We start from the raw sequence: 19,573 nt of genomic DNA, 5'->3' as shown, positions 1-19,573 counted from the left end.
TGGGGGGACAGTGGTATTTCAAGGGCTTTACTAGGGGACGGAGTGATATTGGTTGAACTGGATGGACTTGTGTCTTTTTTCAACCAGATAAACTATGCAACTATAATCTGTAGACACTACACTGATAAATCAGATAATCTGGGGCCAAAATGCTGCTTGGTATGGGGGAAATCTGGGTTTTGCACAGAACAACAAAATTCCAGCAAAAACATAATAGAGGTATTGACTCTTCCCCGCTCTAATAAAAACTAAACAGTATTAGCTGGATTCAGAGAGATTTAGGCGGGCGTAGTGTATCTCAGATACACTATACCGCCGTAAGTTAGAGCAGCAGGTCCTGTATTCACAAAGAAGTTGCGCTCTAACTTACGACGGCGTAGTGTAACTGGGCCGGCGTAAGCCCGCTTAATTCAAATGTGTAAGATGTGGGCGTGTTGTATGTAAATTCATTGTGACCCCACGTAAATGACGTTTTTTTACTAACGGCGCATGCGCCGTCCGTGGACATATCCCACTGCGCATGCTCCAAATTACGCCGCAAAGACTCATTGGTTTCGACGTGAACGTAAATTACGCCCAGCCCCATTAATGGACGACTTATGCAAACGACGTAAAATGTTAAAAATTTGACGCGGTTCCGACGTCCATACTGCGCCATCTTTTTGGTGGTTTATCTTTACGCCTGAAAACGCCTTACGTAAACGGCGTATCTTTCCTGCGACGGCCGTGCGTACGTTCGTGAATAGGCGTATCTCGCTGATTTACATATTCTCTATGCGTAAATCAACGTACACGCCCCTAGCGGCCAGCATAAATAGGCAGTTAAGTAGGAGGTCGTACCTTAGCAACATTTAAGCGTATCTCAGTTTGAGCATACGCTTAATGTTACGACGGCGCGGATTCGGAGTTACGATGGCGTATCTACTGATACGCCATTGTAACTGTACTGGAATCCGGCTAAATATCTTTATCTTAATCACATTTTTGCCAGCACAGCAATCTTCTACAGACACAAAAAAATCGTATTAAAAAAATATGAAAATATACAAAGTATACACAAGAATTTATTAATAAATACACGATTTTTTCATTACAAATAAGAATGTTACATATTTATTTATTACAGGTATTTATAAAGCACTGACAATTTACTAAGCGCTTTACATATATTGTACATTCACATCAGTCCCTGCTTTTCAAGGAGGCAACAATTTATGGTCTCTATCCCACATGCATACGTAAACAAGCAAATTAACCTTCCAGCAAGTCTTTGGAGTTTAGGAGGACACCAGAGTTCCCAGAGGAAATCCAAGCAAGCACAGGGATAACCTGCAAACTCCATGCAGCTAGTATCGTAGTTCGGATTTGGACTGATGACTTTAGTACTGTCTGAAATGCTAATTGCTAATAGATATTGAATGTTCTGCTATCATTCTAGATCAGCAGTTCTCAACTGAGGTTCTGTGGAACCCTGGGGTTTCTCCAGAAATTGCGAGGGGTTCGTTGAGTTGGGGCCGATTTATCCCCCTTTGATTGTACCTGCACCATTCCAGGTCCAACACCGCTTGGCAGACCTTTTTTATCAGTCTGTAAAGCGGGCACACTTCTCACTAAGACCTAATAAATACATTTTTGCATGGGTTTCCTGAAACCAGAAATGTGTTTGAAGGGTTCCTCTGGGGTAAAAACATTCAGAAAGACAGTTCTAAATAATACAGTTTGCTTTAACCACCTCAGTTCAGGAAGGTTTTACCCCCTTAATGACCAGGCCATGTTTTTCTATTTAGAACTGGCAGTTGCGTGGTCATGCAATGCTGTATTCAAACAAAATGTATATAATTTTTTTTTCATGCAAATAGTATGGCAAAACCAAAAGGTACCAAAAATACCCAGCAGCCATAGTCATTGTTTCTTTGCTCCAGCTGTTGCTAGAAGGAAAAAATATTGTTCAATCTCTAAATTGCTTCCACAGGGCCAAGGCTTTTCTCCCACCCCCATTTGACAGTGCTGGGCGGACCCCCCAAGCATCAGCGCTGTTACATATGAAAAAGGGGTTTGATCATATGCCTCCCAATACCTAAAAATACCCATTTTTTTCCTTCAGGCAGATGGACAGAGGGGCTGGGGAGTGAGCGAAAATTGTATGCTGCTTGGAAGGGGAACATCAAAGAGACTTTAAGCAATAGGTTACTTCAAATAAATTAGCATTTTACCCTGAAAACAAATTATTCCTATAAAACGAGATAATAATGCAAAATGGAATATGGGAAAGGGGTATTTTTACTATATCCCAGCCTATGTCATTTTATATTGGAAATGTTTAGGAGCCATCTTCTAATCATAACGATTGCATGCACTGGGTAAACTGCAGTCATAGTAATCCATGAGGCTCCTTTATGGTCCAGGGGTAAGGAGTCACACCAAAACAGACCTCTATTAGCCAGATTCAGGTAGAGATACGACGGCGTATCAGTAGATACGCCGTCGTAAACTCCGAATCTGCGCCGTCGTATATTTAAGCGTATTTTCTAAAATTGAGATGCGCTTAAATGTTGCTAAGATACGAGCGGCGTAAGTCTTCCTACGCCGTTGTATCTTAGCTGTCTATTTACGCTGGCCGCTAGGGGCGTGTACGCTGATTTACGCCTAGAATATGTAAATCAGCGAGATATACGCCTATTCACGAACGTACGCACGGCCGTCGCAGTAAAGATACGCCGTTTACGTAAGGCGTTTTCAGACCTAAAGATAAACCACCAAAAAGATGGCGCAGCCAATGTTAAGTACCCGGAACCGCGCCAAATTTTTCAATTTGTACGTCGTTTGCGTAAGTCGTCCGTGAATGGGGCTGGCCGTAATTTACGTTCACGTCGAAACCAATGAGTCTTTGCAGCGTAATTTGGAGCATGCGCACTGGGATACGTCCACGGACGGCTCATGCGCCGTTCGTTCTAAACGTCATTTACGTGGGGTCATGCTTTATTTACATAAAACACGCCCACCTCTTCACAATTTGAATTAGGCACATTTACACTACGCCGCCGTAACTTAGGACGCAAGTGCTTTGTGAATACAGCACTTGCCTCTCTAACTTGCGGCGGTGTAACGTAAATTACATATGCTACACCCACGTAACTTTAAGCCGCCGTACGTGAATCTGGCTATATGACATCAATCACAAACTGCGGCCTACAGGCAGGTTTTGGCCCTTTGCTTGCCTTCACCCAGCACCTGGGGCACTGTTCATTTTACTAATACCAATGATGAGGCATTATTCCTTCCACTGACACCAAAAATTGGAGCACTATTCCTTCTACTGAAAATATGGATAAGGCATAATTGTTCCAACTGACTTCAATAAAAAAAGGGGCACTAATACCCATGATGCCACTATTTCTTTTACCTACTGACCACAGGAGCAATGTTAATTTTTTTACTCCCACTGACCACCAAAGCTGGCCATAGACAGGGAACAAAACATCGAAATTTTGGGTCTATGGCCAGGAAACTCCACAGAACTTAATCACATTGGCCCGGATTCAAGTAGATTTGCGCATTTATTACGGAGGCGCAGGGCAACGATTTTGCCCATGCGCCCCCGCAATTTTTTTGCGCTGCCCTCGATTCACGGAGCAGAAGCTCCGTAAAATGCGCGGGCGCGCTGGCAAAATGCCCGGCGTAAGCGCGCGCAATTTAAATGATCCCGTAGGGGGCGGGAATCATTTAAATTAGGCGCGTTCCCGCGCCGAGCGTAGAGAGCATGCTCCGTTGGGAAACTTTCCCGACGTGCATTGCGGCAAATGACGTCGCAAGGATGTCATTTGCTTCAAAGTGAACGTGAATGGCGTCCAGCGCCATTCACGACTCACTTACGCAAAGTACGTAAAATTCAAATTTCGCGACGCGGGAAGGACGGGTATACGTAACATTGGCTGCGCCTGCTAATAGCAGGGGCAGCCTTGCGCGAAAACCGCCGTACGGAAACTACGTAAATTGCGTACGCAGGGCTCGCGCAACGTTGTGAATCGGTGTTAGTATGCAATTTGCATACTATACGCTGAGCACAACGGGAACGCCACCTAGCGGCCATCGCAAGAATGCAGCCTAAGATATGCGGGCATAAAAGCCTTATGCCGCGCATATCTTAGGCTGCAGTCGGCGTAACGAGGTTCCTGAATCAGGAGCATTCGTTACGCCGGGGCAAGTAAGCAATTGCGCTGTGTAACCTATGGTTACACAGGCGCAATTGCTTCTTGAATCCAGGCCATTGAGAACTTGAGATTATGGAAGAATGGGCTGCCATCAGTCAGGCCCAGAAGTTGATTGACAGCGAATTGCAGAGGTCTTGAAAAGAAGGGTCAACACTGCAAATACTGACTATTTGCATAAACTTAATGTAATTATCAATAAAAGCCTTTGACACTCATGAAATGCTTGTAATTATACTTCAGTATATCATAGTAACATCTGACAAAAAAGACCTAAAAACACTGAAGCAGCAGACTTTGTGAAATATAATATTTGTGTCATTCCCAAAACTTTTGGCCACGGCTGTATATTACCACCCAAAACTTACACTCAAAAGTAGAAAAAAAGGTTAAAAAAGAAAATATATTTCATTCATATGTATGGATGTCATTGACATCGCGTACTTTTAACTGTATGATGGCTTTTGTCTGGAGTTGTCCTTTATTTGCAGGTGATCTTCTAATGGCCCAGGTGTATGTCTTTGCTTAGTTTGGGTCTGGCGCAATTCACTTTTGAGGTTTCTAATTTTCCTCCTCTCCACAGCAGTATGGAGAGCTTTTATGATTATATCTTTGTGGTTTAGGAGATTATATTGTGTCAGCTTCATCAGTCGGTCAAAGTCTCGTTCACTGTAAGTAAAGTTTGTGAGAAAATATGGGGACCAGGGTCCTGTAACATCCACGTCCCCATCTGACATTTCTTCTGAAGTCCTCAAAAGCCCTACAAATATATGAAGGAAATACATTAAATACCATGCTAAAGAAAATGGATACCTATTAACCCCTTCCCACCACTGCCTCTGGCCCTTTAAGAGGACCTAAATGCTAGGAGGTGGAGGCGGGCATTCCGAGCATATGACCACTGTGATTGGCAGTCAGGCCGCGTACACACGTCCGAGAAACTCGACGGGCGAAACACATCGTTTTCCCTGTCGAGTTCCTTGTTCGGCTGTCAGAAAACTCGTCGAGCCAAATGTTCCCATTGCCCAACGAGGAAATAGAGAACATGCTCTATTTTTGGCTCGACGAGTTTCCCGATGGGTTTCTCGGCAAAAAGTGTACATACGACCGGTTTTCTCGGCAGAATACGTCTCCCATCGAGTTTCTTGCTGAATTCTGCCGAGAAAACAGGTCGTGTGTACGGGGCCTTACAGTGGTCACATGATTGGAAAGTTCCCAATCGCAAGTATGCACTTAGAACTTTCAGGTACCTACTCGTTACTGTGCTGGGAGCACGCTGTCAGCACAGTAACATTTTTACCTAGGGCCACATATATGTGCCAGGTCGGCGGGATGTGCTTAAAAAGGGCGTGTGATGATAAATTACAGTCTCAGCATTGCCTGTGTAGCTCAAAGCTTTTTTAGGAATTGCAGGAAATAAAGTTGGCAAGACAGAAGTGTTACATTGCCAACATACCCAGGCATAAAAAATATACACCTAGTAAAGCAGATTTCAACAAAAGCTACATTCCCTTTGGCAATCTAGCTCAGTGTTTCTCAACTCCAGTCCTGAAGGCGCCCCAACAGGTCATGTTTTCAGGCTGTCCATTATTTTGCACAGGTGATTTGATCAGTTTCAATGCCTGAGGCCTCGAACACACGACCGAGTTTCTCGGCAAAAACCAGCAAGAAACTTGCTGGGATTTTTTTTTGCTGAGGAAACCGATCGTGTGTACATTTTTCGACGGGGAAACTGTCGAGGATCCCGTCGAGCCAAAAAGAGAGCATGTCTTCTTTTTCCTCAACGGGAATGGAGAAACTTGCCTTGTCGAGTTCCTCGACAGCCTCACAAGGAACTCGACAAGCAAAACTATGTTTTTTGCCCGTCGAGTTCCTCGGTCGTGTGTACGAGGCTTTAGTAATTACCACAGCCAAATCCTGAAAACAAGACCTGTTGGGGCGCCTTCAGGACTGCAGTTGAGAAACGCTGATCTAGATGATCAAAACTGGTAGCAATTTCAGAAAATTAAAAAACACACACACACACACATCAAAATGAAATGAAAATCAATTGACCTAACTAGATAGGATAATAAGTGATAAACCCCAAACCAAAATATGTATGCATCAAACATATGAACAATCAGCTGCTATAATTATTAAAATTTGGCAATGGTTAGTTTCCAACCTGTTTAAGCAGTCAGCTGAGTATACAGTATTAGTGATAACATAAACAATTAACTACAAGATAGAATCCTTGGGGGAAATAATCAAACATCAATATATGCACCACTCAGGTGTAGTAATGTGTTGGAGGGTTTTAAATAATGATTGTAATACAGCTTTTTTTTTGTTTTGTTTTTTGTATTTTAGCTGGATGGAGTTATGGGATAGTAATGTTTTCAATGTCTTATGTGTTTTTCTTTTTTTTCTGTTGTATAATGAAAAAGATTCAATAAAAAACGATTTGATTAAAAAAAATAAAACACCAGATACACAAGCATAAAATTCTGTAGCAAACAATGAAAATGACGCACCTGGTTCTTTATATGTTCGGAAAGTGTCATTAACAAGAGGGAAGTGAAGCACTATGGGAGCGTTGGAAATTTCTTCATCTTTAAAAATGTAGCACTCCTTGTGTTTCTTTCTGTCCTCCTCACTCAGTGATACTCTGGGGAAACAGATACCCTGCGTTGTACAGTAAGTACATGTCTGTTCCACGGACTGTAAACAGAAGGAATAGAGATCAATAATTTATTTTGCCTCTCAGTATCACTAAAGAGGTTCTCATTTTCATCTATGATAAATACATTTTTTAAAGAATTTAACCTCCCTGGCGGTATGATTATTTCAGAAAAAAGGTGCTGAAGGAGGTACCATTATTTGCAAGGAAATTTGGCGTTTTATATTGTAGGTCTGTAATTCTTAGGAATAACTCACTTAAATCTGACCGAACAAGAGACTAGTAGGCATCCCGGGTATGACATTTTTTTAAAAACAAAATTATAAATTATAATATAATAAATAATTATAAATAATTATAACAAGTAATAATATAATTATAATACAAATTATTCAATAATGTAATCAACTCAAAATCACTGAAATTTGCTCAGTTGCAGAATTGTCGCTGTCATTACTTTTATTTTTTTATGACGAATTTCCCCACAAATCGCTATCGCACAATTCTGCAATTGATTATAATTTATTATCGCTGTTTTCTAGCTGCTCTAAAACCATTTTTGACATAAAGGGACACTTTTGGTTGCTATGGACAATCTACAGTTTGCAGGCAGAAAGAACCGTTTTTATTATATAAAAGTACATGTAGGGCACTGGGCAGACCACTAGGGACAAGGGGGTGTATTTTTTACATACAGTACTGTAATCTATAAGATTACAGTATACTGTATGTAATGTGTTTGTTTACGTTTTTGAATTTGGCGCCGTTCTCTGCTCCCGTGCGTCGTAACGTCGCAGGGAACGGAGATCGGCGGCACAGGAGGACACTGTATGAATCGAGCGAGGTCCCGCTCGCTCACACAGCGGGGATGCATCGCAGGATCCAGGGACAAGGTAAGTAACTTGCTGCTGCAGCGAGGCGAGCCCGAGTCTGACTCGGGGTTACCGCTTTTGGTATAAAATTCTCACCCCGAGCCTAACTCGGGAATACCGCTAGGAGGGTTAATAGCCGCACATTTTATTTATTTTTTATATTATTGAATTAGTAGGGTGAAAAATAAATGATACTGTATCTACAGTCAAAACTATAATGAAATAAAAATAGGAATAAAATAAGGAAAGGTTAAAACCTCTGCCTTTTTTTTTTTCAGATTGCTGCTATGTCCCTGCTGAGAATAATAATTCTCTCTATATGTTCTGGCCACTACGGTCACAGAAAGTAATGGAAAATCCCAAAATGTCATAGTTGTCACCCAAGAACCATGGGGAAATCTTCCAATGGGCTCACCTATACCAGTGACAACTGCTTAAAATGGCATTTTCCTTCACTTTACACCCACACACCCTACGTTATTCTTCACAGATTTACACCCACTTTTTTTTTTAGCGATGGAAAATCTTCCCAGTGGCACACAAGACAGCAAGAAAAAACAGCAGGTGGTTCTAGTCATTATACATACTACATTTTGACTATAGATATATTACAAATAATGGCTACTACTGTGGATAGCTGACAAACAAATATATAGACAATTTGGGTAATAATTTAATATTAGAGACATAAAAAAATATTTAAAAGAGAAATTATGCCTTGAACAATTAAAAATGTAAAAATGTTAATAAAATTAAACCGTTTAATTAGGTTTCTAAAGGGGGGTTGATTTACTAAAGGCAAAACGACTGTGCACTTTCCAAAATTGCAGTCTACTGGCCTTTAGTAAATCAACCCCATAGTATTACAGCAAAAGGAGATGCAGGAAAAACACTGCTAGTAAAAAATGAGTCGTACTATAGAGGTAAAGTGGACTGGTATGTTGACCGAAAGCAGACCTGCTCCCTAACCTAACTTTCATTTTGCCCTGCCTTCTCCCCCATTCCCCTTTCTTGCCGAAAGCCCCTTTCATACTGCCGGACCGTTGAGGTCCGCCTGTCAGTTTTTTCGGCGGACCTGAACGGCCGATTCATTCTTAATCTATAGAGCGTCGGATGTCAGCAGTGACACGTCCGCTGACATCCGACCCAAACCGATCCGCTAAAATCAGGCAGATGGCGATATGTCGCCATCTGTCTATGGCGAATCGGATCGGATGCTGTTCATTTTTATCAGATCACTCCATAGGAGACAGTGGCACTGGACAAGCCCCTCCCCGCTCTGTGCGCAGAGAGGGACTTGTTGTCAGGTCACCTGTGGCCAGGCGACAAGTGCACCCCGTTGGGGTCCGGGATGCACCACAGGGTGGTGAACCCTATAGCCGACTGCTGCAAGCGGGAACGAAGTGTGAACCCAAGATCACCCAGGGCGCGGAGTCTAAGACCCAGTTCTGTATTCACCAGGGCCCCTGATGGTGGGGATGGTCTTGGCCGCAACTGGATCCAGGTCGCGTTCCCGAGATTCCTCAGGTCACGCTCCGCAGGGAGAGAGGGGAAGCAGCCAGCAGGACAAACGGTGGTGATGGGTAGGCCGAGGTCAGGGTAACAGGCAGACAAGGATAACCGTGGGACAGGCAAATGGTCAGGGGCACAGGCAGACAAGGATAACCGTGGGACAGGCAAATGGTCAGGGGCACAGGCAAACAGCAGAAGTCAGGAACAAGCCAAAACGGTACACGGAAAGATTATAGTAGCACACTGGAAACAGGAACTAGCAAACTACACTGTTGAACAGCACTGCAGACCTGTAGAGCAACAGTTAATAAAGACTTCCTGGGCTGGCCTGGGTGGGGCCATACAGGAAGAGGAAGTGATAAAAAGGCAACCAGAACAGAGTCAGGCCTCTACTGAACAGATGGAAACACAGGTAAGCTGCTAGGCTATTGCATATCCATGACAGCTATTGCATATCCATGACACTTGTCATCCGCCGGCTCAGTGGAGATCCACCGAGAGATCTCCCACTGAGCTGGCGGGAGCTGGCAGACTCCGCTGTGACGGATCCGCCTGGTGTGAAAGGGGCCTAAGTGAGACACATACAACCCGTCCCCCCCCCTTAATCTCATAGGTATAGTCTGGTATAACCACGACTCAAACTAAAAAGGGATATTAGTAGCTTTTTGGTCCCAACCTATCCAACTGCCAAAATATCTCTGTGGAAAATCTTGCAGTCAAAAATTATAATCTCTTACATTTGATTGGGGTTAATGAAAAATGATTGGAATTTCCCAAAGTGCTTACCTGAAGTGGGGTATCTAGAGTATAGTCAAATGACAGAATGATATCGACCTTCCTCTCCGGCTGCAGTAAAGGAGGGAAGCTGGCATTGATAAAGTAACCAGCATCTACAAGACACAGGTTGTCAGCCATTGGGGTGAGCTTGTTGGGGAAGTTGTCTAGACTGGAATCTGAAAGACAGCATTCAACATACACTTGTTATAAGAAGAATGATCAATAAGACAACTTTATTTTTTGTTTAGAAAGCATGGAAAAAGTTATAAGTGAACTCTAGACCGCTATACAGTAAATTGCACAAAATAATGCAGCTCTGTACCTACAATAAGCTGCAATAAACATGAAAATCCACAGGATCTAAAAACACTTTCACTGAACAATAGATCCTACCACTGAGCCAAAAATACAGAAATAATAAACCTACTCAAGCTGTCACTTTGTAATAATGGTAAAAAAAAACAATGCCAAAAAAATAAAGGTAAATAGTGGTGTTATAAAATTACATTACATCATTTACTGAATAACACCCAGTGATGAAAAGGTGCAAATGGTCATAAAGTGTCCAATGTGAAAATATCCATGACTGAATAAGTGCATCAATCAGCCCAAAAAAGATGAATTCGGATGATAGCCACTCCACACCATGTGCCACACGTGTCACCGCTGCCCCATAGGGTGTACACTCACCAGCAGTAATTGCCTCTCATTCTCATGCTCAGCAACAAGGCCTGGGGGTTATAAGTGATTCCAATGCTTCCTGAAACGTGTCGAGCTACAGATGCCGTGCACTTCGCCATATTCAGTTTGACCCTGCCTAGTTCATTATTACCCTAGACAATTGGCTCCACGGGTGTTCATGTCAATTCCCCCTGGAATGTTGTACCTAGTATCCACCATAGGAATTAATGAGGCCCCCCAACGGGGCATGTTTGTGTGTGTGTGTGATCCATTGGACCTTGTATTGCCTTATTGTAATTTTTTGTTTATTTCTATGATGGGAATTAAAGGGGAGTTCCAGCCAATATTTATGTTTATTAAAAGTCAGCAGCTACAAAAAGTGTAGCTGCTGGCTTTTAATAAACAGACACTTACCTGTTCCAGCGACGCGCCGGCCGGGGCTCCGCTCCTCCCCTCCCCGGCCGGCGTCTTCATTGTAACTGTGGGCACCCGGCCGTGACAGCTTTTGGCTTCACGGCCGGGCACCCACTGCGCATGCGCGAGCGGCACTGCACATGCGCACGCGGCCCGGCGCTGCGCTGTTTGATTGGACAGGCGATCGCCTAGGACCTGTCACGTGTCCTAGGCGATCGCCTACAGGGAGGGGCTGCCAAAAGGCGATTAAGCTTAATCGCCTTTGCAGCCCCTCGGCGGAAGGAGGAAGTGGGACAGGAAGTCCCCTTCTCCTGAAGCCCCCACTAACCCCCCAAAAAAATTACATGCCCCGGTTTCCCTCCCTTTCTTCCCCTCCCTAGTCCCCCAACGTTCTTTAGTTTTGAATAGAGTATAAGGGATAAAACTCTCAGGTTATTTTTGCTGCCTGTTTCCTGCTGAGGACAAAATTAAGGGAATTTCCATCCTAGACCACTGTGACCAGAACACTCCCATTAGAAGATTTCCCCTTTTGCTATTTATGACAATGATAAAATGTATTATTTCACTTTACTGTCTGTTTTGGTGAGTGGGAATCTCCACGTCTGGGAGAAAGACAATAATAAAAACTTGGCAGAGGGGTTAGCCCTTGTCAACTCTATTTAAAACTAAAACCTGTTTTGTCTTTATACACGCTTTAACTGACTTGGCAAAAAAAGCACAAAATGCAAAAAAATATATGCACGCTAACATGTAACATTGGAGATCGTGAACTGCTGTGATGCTGAAAACAATACTGTGTCTTTCATCTTACTTATGGGTTTTGGTGCTTCCGGATCTTTTAGATTGCTATTTTATCATCACAGAACATCTTATGGAGGAAAGGGGTAATTATCATCCATTAATCTACTCCTGTTTACATATGACAGCCGGCACGCAGCGGACGTCAGGGATTTCCTGCACTGCTAGAACTACTGTTTAGCGTTCCGAAAATGTGACTATGTTATGACTATTAACCTCTAAAAAGAAACTATATTTTTTTTTATTGTGTTTTTTACATCCTTGTAAAAAAGAATAACTTTAACGTAAATCTTAGCAATATGTCTAAAATTTTAAATAATGTTGTTGCCTAATGCCTCGTACACACGTTCGGTTAAACCCATGAAAATGGTCTGATGGACCCTTTTCATCGGTCAAAACCGATCGTGTTTGGGCGCCATAGGTTATTTAACCATCGGTTAAAAAAAAGCCAACTTGTTTTAAATTTAACCGATGGATTCCTAACCGATGGGGAAAAAAACGATCGTTAGTAGGCACAACCATCGGTTAAAAATCTACGCATGCTCAGAATCAAGTCGACGCATGCTTGGAAGCATTGAACTTAATTTTTTACAGCACGTCGTTGTGTTTTACGTCACCGTGTTCTGACACGATCGTGTTTTTAACCGATGGTGTGTAGGCGCGACGGACCATCAGTCAGAATCATCGGTTAAGCGATGAAAACGGTCCATCGGTCCGTTCTCATCTGATGGACTGATCGTGTGTACGCGGCATTACAGTATAGAGAACTTTTAGCTTAGGTTCACACTGACAGCGGGAATGAAATCGTGCGAGTTTAGCTGAACTCACACGATTTCATTCCCACATGTCAGTCCCGACTTCAGGGGCAATTTCAGAGACATCTATGTGGGTTTCTGCAAAGATGTCTATTGAAATCGCACCTTGAAGTCACCAAAATTAGTACAGAAACTACTTTTGGGAATCGGTGCGGCATCGCAAACCACAATGCGCAAAGCTTGTCACCCTTCTTGAGCAACAAGCAGAACTGTTCCCGCTTTTAAGTGTCATTGAAAATGAATGGCACATGAAAAAGTGTGGTGCAAATTGTCAGTTTTGGGAAACGTCCAGGTGTGAACGGGGTCTAAAACCAACTTGACAAGTTTTATTTTTTATAAAATGTTCCTATGTTTAATGCTTTATGAATCATTCGTTTACTCTATTCAGCCCCAATTAACTCCTTCGTATCCTCTCCAACCATTTTCCTGATGATTTTTTGTTTATATTTTAATTACTATTAATATTTAAACTTTGTTAAAAAAACAAAAAAAAAAATACAATGCTTTAATTCACTTGGAAATAACTTTGCAGTGCTTTGTACCAATATCATAATTTTGTGTAATTTTAAACAGGACAAAAAATACAAATTTGCTAAATTTTATAAAAAAAAAGAAGAAAAAATCATTTTTTTACTGAATTTTCAGTCTTTTTTCTCTTATAGCGCAACAAAAAATAACCCAACGGTGATTAAATACCACCAAAAGAAAGCTCTATTTGTGAAAAAAGGACGAAAATTTCATATGGGTACAGTGTTGTATGACTGAGTAATTGTCATTCAAAATGTGAAATCACCGAAAGCTGAAAATTGGTCTGGTTATTAAGGGGGTTTAAGTGCCCAGTGGTCAAGTGGTTAAAGCTAAATTTTATAAAGGCAATGGAGCTGTCGGGCTATTGACAATTGAACCATAAATTATTCTAGTTATTATTATACCATAAACTTTGCTTTGTACATGCCTATGAAAGTATGTACTACAGTGGGGCACGTGTTCATAGCTTACCTTTCCATGTGGTAAATTGTGAGTGCTTATGATAATCCTTATGTAGATGGAGCCCACGCAGAAAGTTTTGCTGCTGTCCATCTATTGGCCTGTTGGTCAGTACACCCTTCAGAAGCTGGTTGACCGAGCCGGATGGGGTGAACAAACGGGTTTTCAAGTGAGCTGATTCTCTTCTCTGTATGATGTCATCCTTATCTTCAGGAATACAAGAGGAATATATCATAACCCATTACAATGATTTTCAAGGTAGTATGGAAATGTATTTGTTAAAGAGAAGGTCCAGCCTCCTTTTAAAGTCTTTTTTTTCTTTTAAAATTTAAAGTCAGCAGCTACAAATACTCTCGCTGTTGACTTTTAATATTAGCACACTTATATGTCCAGGGATCACACAATGTCAGCACCCCAGCCAATTTTTCCATTAGCACTCAAGTGCTGCCGCCGCCATTTCTTCTAAGAAAAACCGTCAGTAAAGCCTTGCGGCTTCACAGCCAGCTCCCTACTGCACATGTGCGAGCTCACTGCGCTTTCTGAATGGGTCTGTGACGGGGAAGGAGGAGGGGGGCCGAACTGTCAAAAACAGGTGCCCGCTCCCCACTCCCCCCGAAAAGCGCCAAATGTGGCACCAGATGGGGGGGGGGGAGAGACAGATAAGCAGAGCTTCCACTTTTGCTTCCTCCTTTTCCCCCTTATAAACACGTTCATAAAATTGTTTAATAAAACCTTTGTTTTCAATATATATCTTATTTTACACCCTGTAATGAAACCACAGAAACTCTATGCTTCTTTATGCAATGTGGGCAGATTATGGCTGGTGGGAGGGGAAAGCAGAGTGCTGTACTTAGCTTCTTGAAAGCATCCCAGCACCCTGCTTCAGGACTCCTATAAAGATCCCTCAGCCCGGATTCAAGAAGTGGGCTGGTTCTTGGGAGAACTTATGCAAATATCAAAATGCATTGATGGGTGTCAGTCTGAAGGCGTAGGCATTATTAAGGCCCGTACACATGATCTGACTTTTTGACAACAAACCTCCGAAGCACCTGTTTTTGCAGACAATCCGAGCGTGTGTACACTCCATCGGACAAAATATTTTCGTTTTTTTATCGGACAAATGTTCGCTGTGTTAACAGACAAACTTTCCGGCAACAAATGTCCTACATCGGCTAATCCGATTGTGTGTACAGAAGTCCATCAGACTAAAGTCCAAAGTACAAACACACATGCTCAGAACCAATGCTAAAGATCAGACAACAATAGCAGAAGTTGCCCAAAAGGTGGCGGTAAAGAGCAGAAAAAAACAGGTAGTACGTCTATTACGTCACTACGTTCGTTGTTTGCTGAAAAAGTCCTGCCGTGTATGCATACCAAGTTCACGGACAACGCCCTTCGGAGCAAAATCCACAGAAAAGTCCATTGGAGGTCCGATTGTGTGTATGAGGCTTTAGACAGACTGCATCAGTGATGCAGAGCCTCCATGAATGCAAGGATAATTGGAAGGAGTGGGCCAGGTACAGGCCCACTGCTTTAAATGGAAATAAGGCGGGCTGTATCTAACTTGCTGGAGGTTTGAATGCACACTGTGTACAATGAAACCAGGCTACGCATAATGGCCCAGATTCACATACCTCGGCGCATCTTTATGCGAGCGTAGCATATCGAATATACGCTACACCGACGCTGCGCAGAGCGGCGAACACAGTATTCACAAAGGAAATGCTCCCAATGTTGCGCCGGCATAACGTAAATTTGTAGGCGTAAGCCGGCCTAATTCAAAGTAGGTGGAAGTGGGCGTGATCCATTTAAATGAACCGTGACCCCATGCAAATGATGGGCCCAACGAACAGCACATGCGCCGTCCCGTGGACGCATCCCAGTGCACATGCTCAGAATCACGTCAGAAATACTCCCTAAGATACGTTGAATCACTGCCTACGACGTGAACGTAACCTACGCCCAGCCCTATTCACGTACTACTAAGTAAACTACGTAAAATACGACAGCTGTTCCCTGGTTCATACCTTAACATGACTTACACCTGCTTTATGAGGCTTAACTTTACGCCGGACGTACGACTTATGTAAACCGCTTATATTAATGCGCCGGGCGCAAGTACGTTCGTGAATCAGCGTATCTCACTCATTTGCATATTCGAATCGTAAATCAATGGGAGCGCCCCTTGCGGCCAGCGTAAATATGCGCCCACGATACGACGGCGTAGGAAACTTACGTCACTCAGATGAAGCCTATTTACAGGCATATGTTGCTTTCAAAGTCAAGCGCATAGATACGACGGCGCATATGTGCACTTACGCGGCGTATCTCGAGATACGTCGGCGTAAGTGCTACGTGAATCCGGGCCAATGTTTCCAAATTCCTTTTGTAAGTCTGCTTTAGCCTTAAATGCCTGAACACAGATTAATGAATATTCTAAGAAAAAAAAATGTATACACATTTGGCTCATATATTTACTTCACCAGTGCTAGGAACACATCTATTTATTCAACAATCCAATAACACCACAATATATACCTATGTCCTTAACTCTGTCTTTCACCCAGTTGTCCCAGAAAGTATCCAACTGTGTGGTGAGATACCACGTGTCCACCAAGTTCAAGGAGAAGACATTTCCCCACAAACCTGCACAGAGAAGCAGAAAATGAAAAATTGTATTTACATCCAGACTTCAAATCACTTATAATTTTTCTTTATGCAGTGTAAAATATTTCCCATGCAGATTCCAGATTTACTATTTAACCACTTGCCTACTGGGCACTTTTACACCACGCCCCCTTCCTGACCAGACCAATTTCCAGCTTTTAGCGCTGTCGCACTTTGAGCGAAAATTGCATAGTCTTGCAACACTGTACTCAAATAATTGTTATAATTTTTTGCACACAAATAGAGATTTCTTTTGGTGGTATTTAATCACTGCTGGGTATTTAAATTACCACTCCGGTGCAGCACTCACTGAAAGTTGCCCTGACATGAGAGCAGCAGCCTTCCAGTTCGTGCAGTTTTCTTCTCCTTGTGCTCTATGTAAGTGACCAACAGTTCAGCCTGAGCACTGCAAACAGACTGGTCTCAATGTGTGCTGTGCTCTACATTGCCAGCCTAAATAAAAGGGGGAAGTGGGGACATGCAAGCGTGGAGCCGCACACACAGGCTCCTGATGATGAGATAAATAGGAGAGAGAGAGAGGATGGATGGGAGTTGCAGAGGAGACAGCAAGAGAATGGGGAAGAGACCCAGTTCTAGTGCCCTGTCCCTCTGGTCTTCCCCCAGTGCCCTGTCCCTCTGGTCTGCCCCCAGTGCCCTGTCCCTCTGGTCTGCCCCCAGTGCCCTGTCCCATTTTGTTAAAGTTGTTGTTGGTATTATTTAATTGTGTAACTTGATTCTGCATAAAACATTTAACAGTGTCATTCCATGAGATAATCTACGAGGGCGTGTTTACGGGTGCAATTAGGCGCAGGGCAGTGTATGAATTAGGTGGGGCAACTAGTGGCGAGTAACTCTTGAGGCCTGGCTAGTAGCTCAGGACTTGAAATTTTGAGCCCTGCTCTATTGTATTGAGATCTGGTGACTGTGGAGGTCATTAGAGTGCAGTGATCTCATTGTCATGTTCAAGAAACCAGTGGTGAGATTTGTGACATGGTGCATTATCCTGGTGGAAGTGGTCATCAGAAGATGTGTACACTGTAGTCATAAAGGGATGGACATGGTCAGCAACAATACTCAGGTAGGCCGTGGCGTTTAAACGATGCTCAATTAGTATTAAGGGGCTCAAAGTGTGCCAAGAAAATATCCCCCACACCATTACAGCACCAGCCTGAACCATTGATACCATTAAGGCAGGATGGATCCATGCTTTAATGTTGTTTATGCCAAATTCTGACCCTACCATCTCAATGTAGCAGCTATTTGAGACTCATCAGACCAGGCAGTGTTCTTCCAATCTTCTACTAATTTTGGTGAGTCTGTACGAATCGTAGCCTCAGTTTTCTGTTCTTAGCTGACAGGAGTGGCACCAAGTGTGGTCTTCTGCTACTGTAGCCCATCTGCTTCAAGATTCGATGTGTTGTGCACTCAGAGATGGTATTCTGCATACCTTGGCTGTAGCGAGTGGTTATTTGAGTTACTGTTGCATTTCTATCATCTCAAACCACTCTGCCCATTCTCCTGGCCTCTGACTTCAACAAGGCATTTTCGTCCACACAACTGCCGCTCACTGGATATTTTCTCCCTTTCAGACTATTTTCTGTAAACCCTAGAGATGGTTGTGTGTGAAAATCCCAGTAGATGAGCAGTTTTTGAAATACTCAGACCAGCAACCGTCTGGCACCAACAAATATGCCAAAAGTCACTTAAATGCCCTTTCCTTATTCTGATGTTCAGTTTGAACTTCAGCAAATCGTCTTCACCACAGCTAGATGCCTAAATGCATTGAGCTACTGCCATGTGATTGTGTTATTATAAATTTTTGTTACCAAGTAATTGAACAGGTGTACCAAATAAAGTGGCCGGTGAGTGTATATATATATATATTTTTTTTTTATCACACACAAAGCTATACCTTGTAAGTAACAAATACGAGGTTCCGGGTGCTTCTTCATTAACCGCCCCATATAGAATTCACTTCCAAAGTCTTCTGTGCGAATGGAGGCACCATATTTCAGAAGCCCAACTTCATATGGGGTAAACTCACACCACTCTGGAAAGAAATAATACTATATAAAACACAAAAATCGAGGCAGCACAATAACAGTGTTCACAGCAAAGGCCACTCTGCTACGCACTATAAAGCTCTGGAGGTAGGCCTTGTACACACAACTGTTTTCCTTTGGCAAAATCCATCAAGAAAAATGGTGGCAGAGCATTTTTGACGAGAAAAACGGTCGTGTGTATGTTTTTCATCTAGAAAACTGACGTGGATCTCGACGAGAAAAAAAGAGAACATTTTTCTCGTCGGGAGTCTCAATTTCCTCGTCGTGTTTCTCGTCGGGCTGGTTTACGACGAGAAACACGTTTGTATGTATGCTTAGAAACCCGCGCATGCTCAGAATAAAGTATGAGACGGGAGCGCACCTTCGGTAAAAGTAGTTTTCGTAATGGAGATAGCACATTCGTCACGCTGTAACAGACTGAAAAGCGCGAATCGTCTCTCACCAAACTTTTGCTTAACACGCAGTAACATGAGATTAGCAAAAGCAGCCCCAAGGGTGGCGCCAGTGGAATCGAGCTTCCCCTTTATAGTGGCGTTGTACGTGTTGTACGTCACCACGTTTGAGAAACGACGAGATTTTGTCTTGACAGTGTGTATGCAAGGAAAGCTTGACAAGAACCTCGTCGAGGAAAACAACGTTTCTATTACAACGAGATTCTCGGTCGCGTGTACGAGGCCGTAGACTTTGTGGTTTACATCTGACCAGTTTACTAAGTGTTAAGCCCCATACACACTATCAGTTTTCCTGCAGGTTTTCTCTTCAGATTTACCAAAACCATGTAGTGCAAGGGCCTGCCTGATTGCATACAAACTGAAACTCTTGAGGTTTGACCTCATATTAGATGGTTTTGGTAAACCTGAAGAGAAAACCTGCAGGAAAACTGATAGTGTGTATGGGGCTTTATTGTCAGTGTTATGACACTAAAGTTTAGTTATTAAAAAAATCAGCACAAGGGACATTCTTTACTGTGTTGTGTCCTTTGTGTTGCTATCTCCTGGAAAAGTGGGGACAATCACCAAGAGTGCCTGACTAGGCCCTCCCTTTCCCAGCTTCTATGAATGAAAGACCAGGTATGAAAAATGAAGCTGGTGGAAATTTCATTCATCCTTCTGTTCTC

At 42.9% G+C, this 19,573-nt stretch overlaps 1 protein-coding gene across 1 annotated transcript in view; it reads right to left on the bottom strand.

The window, feature by feature from the left end:
* Positions 1 to 4,481: 4,481 nt before the first annotated feature.
* LOC120920948 (cytosolic phospholipase A2 delta-like) overlaps positions 4,482 to 19,573 on the bottom strand; it is a 75,134-nt gene continuing 60,042 nt past the window's right edge. The window contains exons 15-20 of the mRNA XM_040333410.1: positions 18,306 to 18,443; positions 16,265 to 16,372; positions 13,739 to 13,933; positions 10,041 to 10,207; positions 6,725 to 6,911; positions 4,482 to 4,968 (exon numbers count right to left, since the gene is read on the bottom strand). Of these exons, the coding sequence (XP_040189344.1) occupies positions 4,655 to 4,968; positions 6,725 to 6,911; positions 10,041 to 10,207; positions 13,739 to 13,933; positions 16,265 to 16,372; positions 18,306 to 18,443 (1,109 nt within the window). The 3' untranslated portion in view covers positions 4,482 to 4,654. The remainder of the gene's footprint in view (positions 4,969 to 6,724; positions 6,912 to 10,040; positions 10,208 to 13,738; positions 13,934 to 16,264; positions 16,373 to 18,305; positions 18,444 to 19,573) is intronic.

This window comes from Rana temporaria, chromosome 13 (assembly GCF_905171775.1).
Source record: "Rana temporaria chromosome 13, aRanTem1.1, whole genome shotgun sequence".
Taxonomy (NCBI): domain Eukaryota; kingdom Metazoa; phylum Chordata; class Amphibia; order Anura; family Ranidae; genus Rana; species Rana temporaria.
This window is presented reverse-complemented; position numbering and strand designations above follow the sequence as displayed.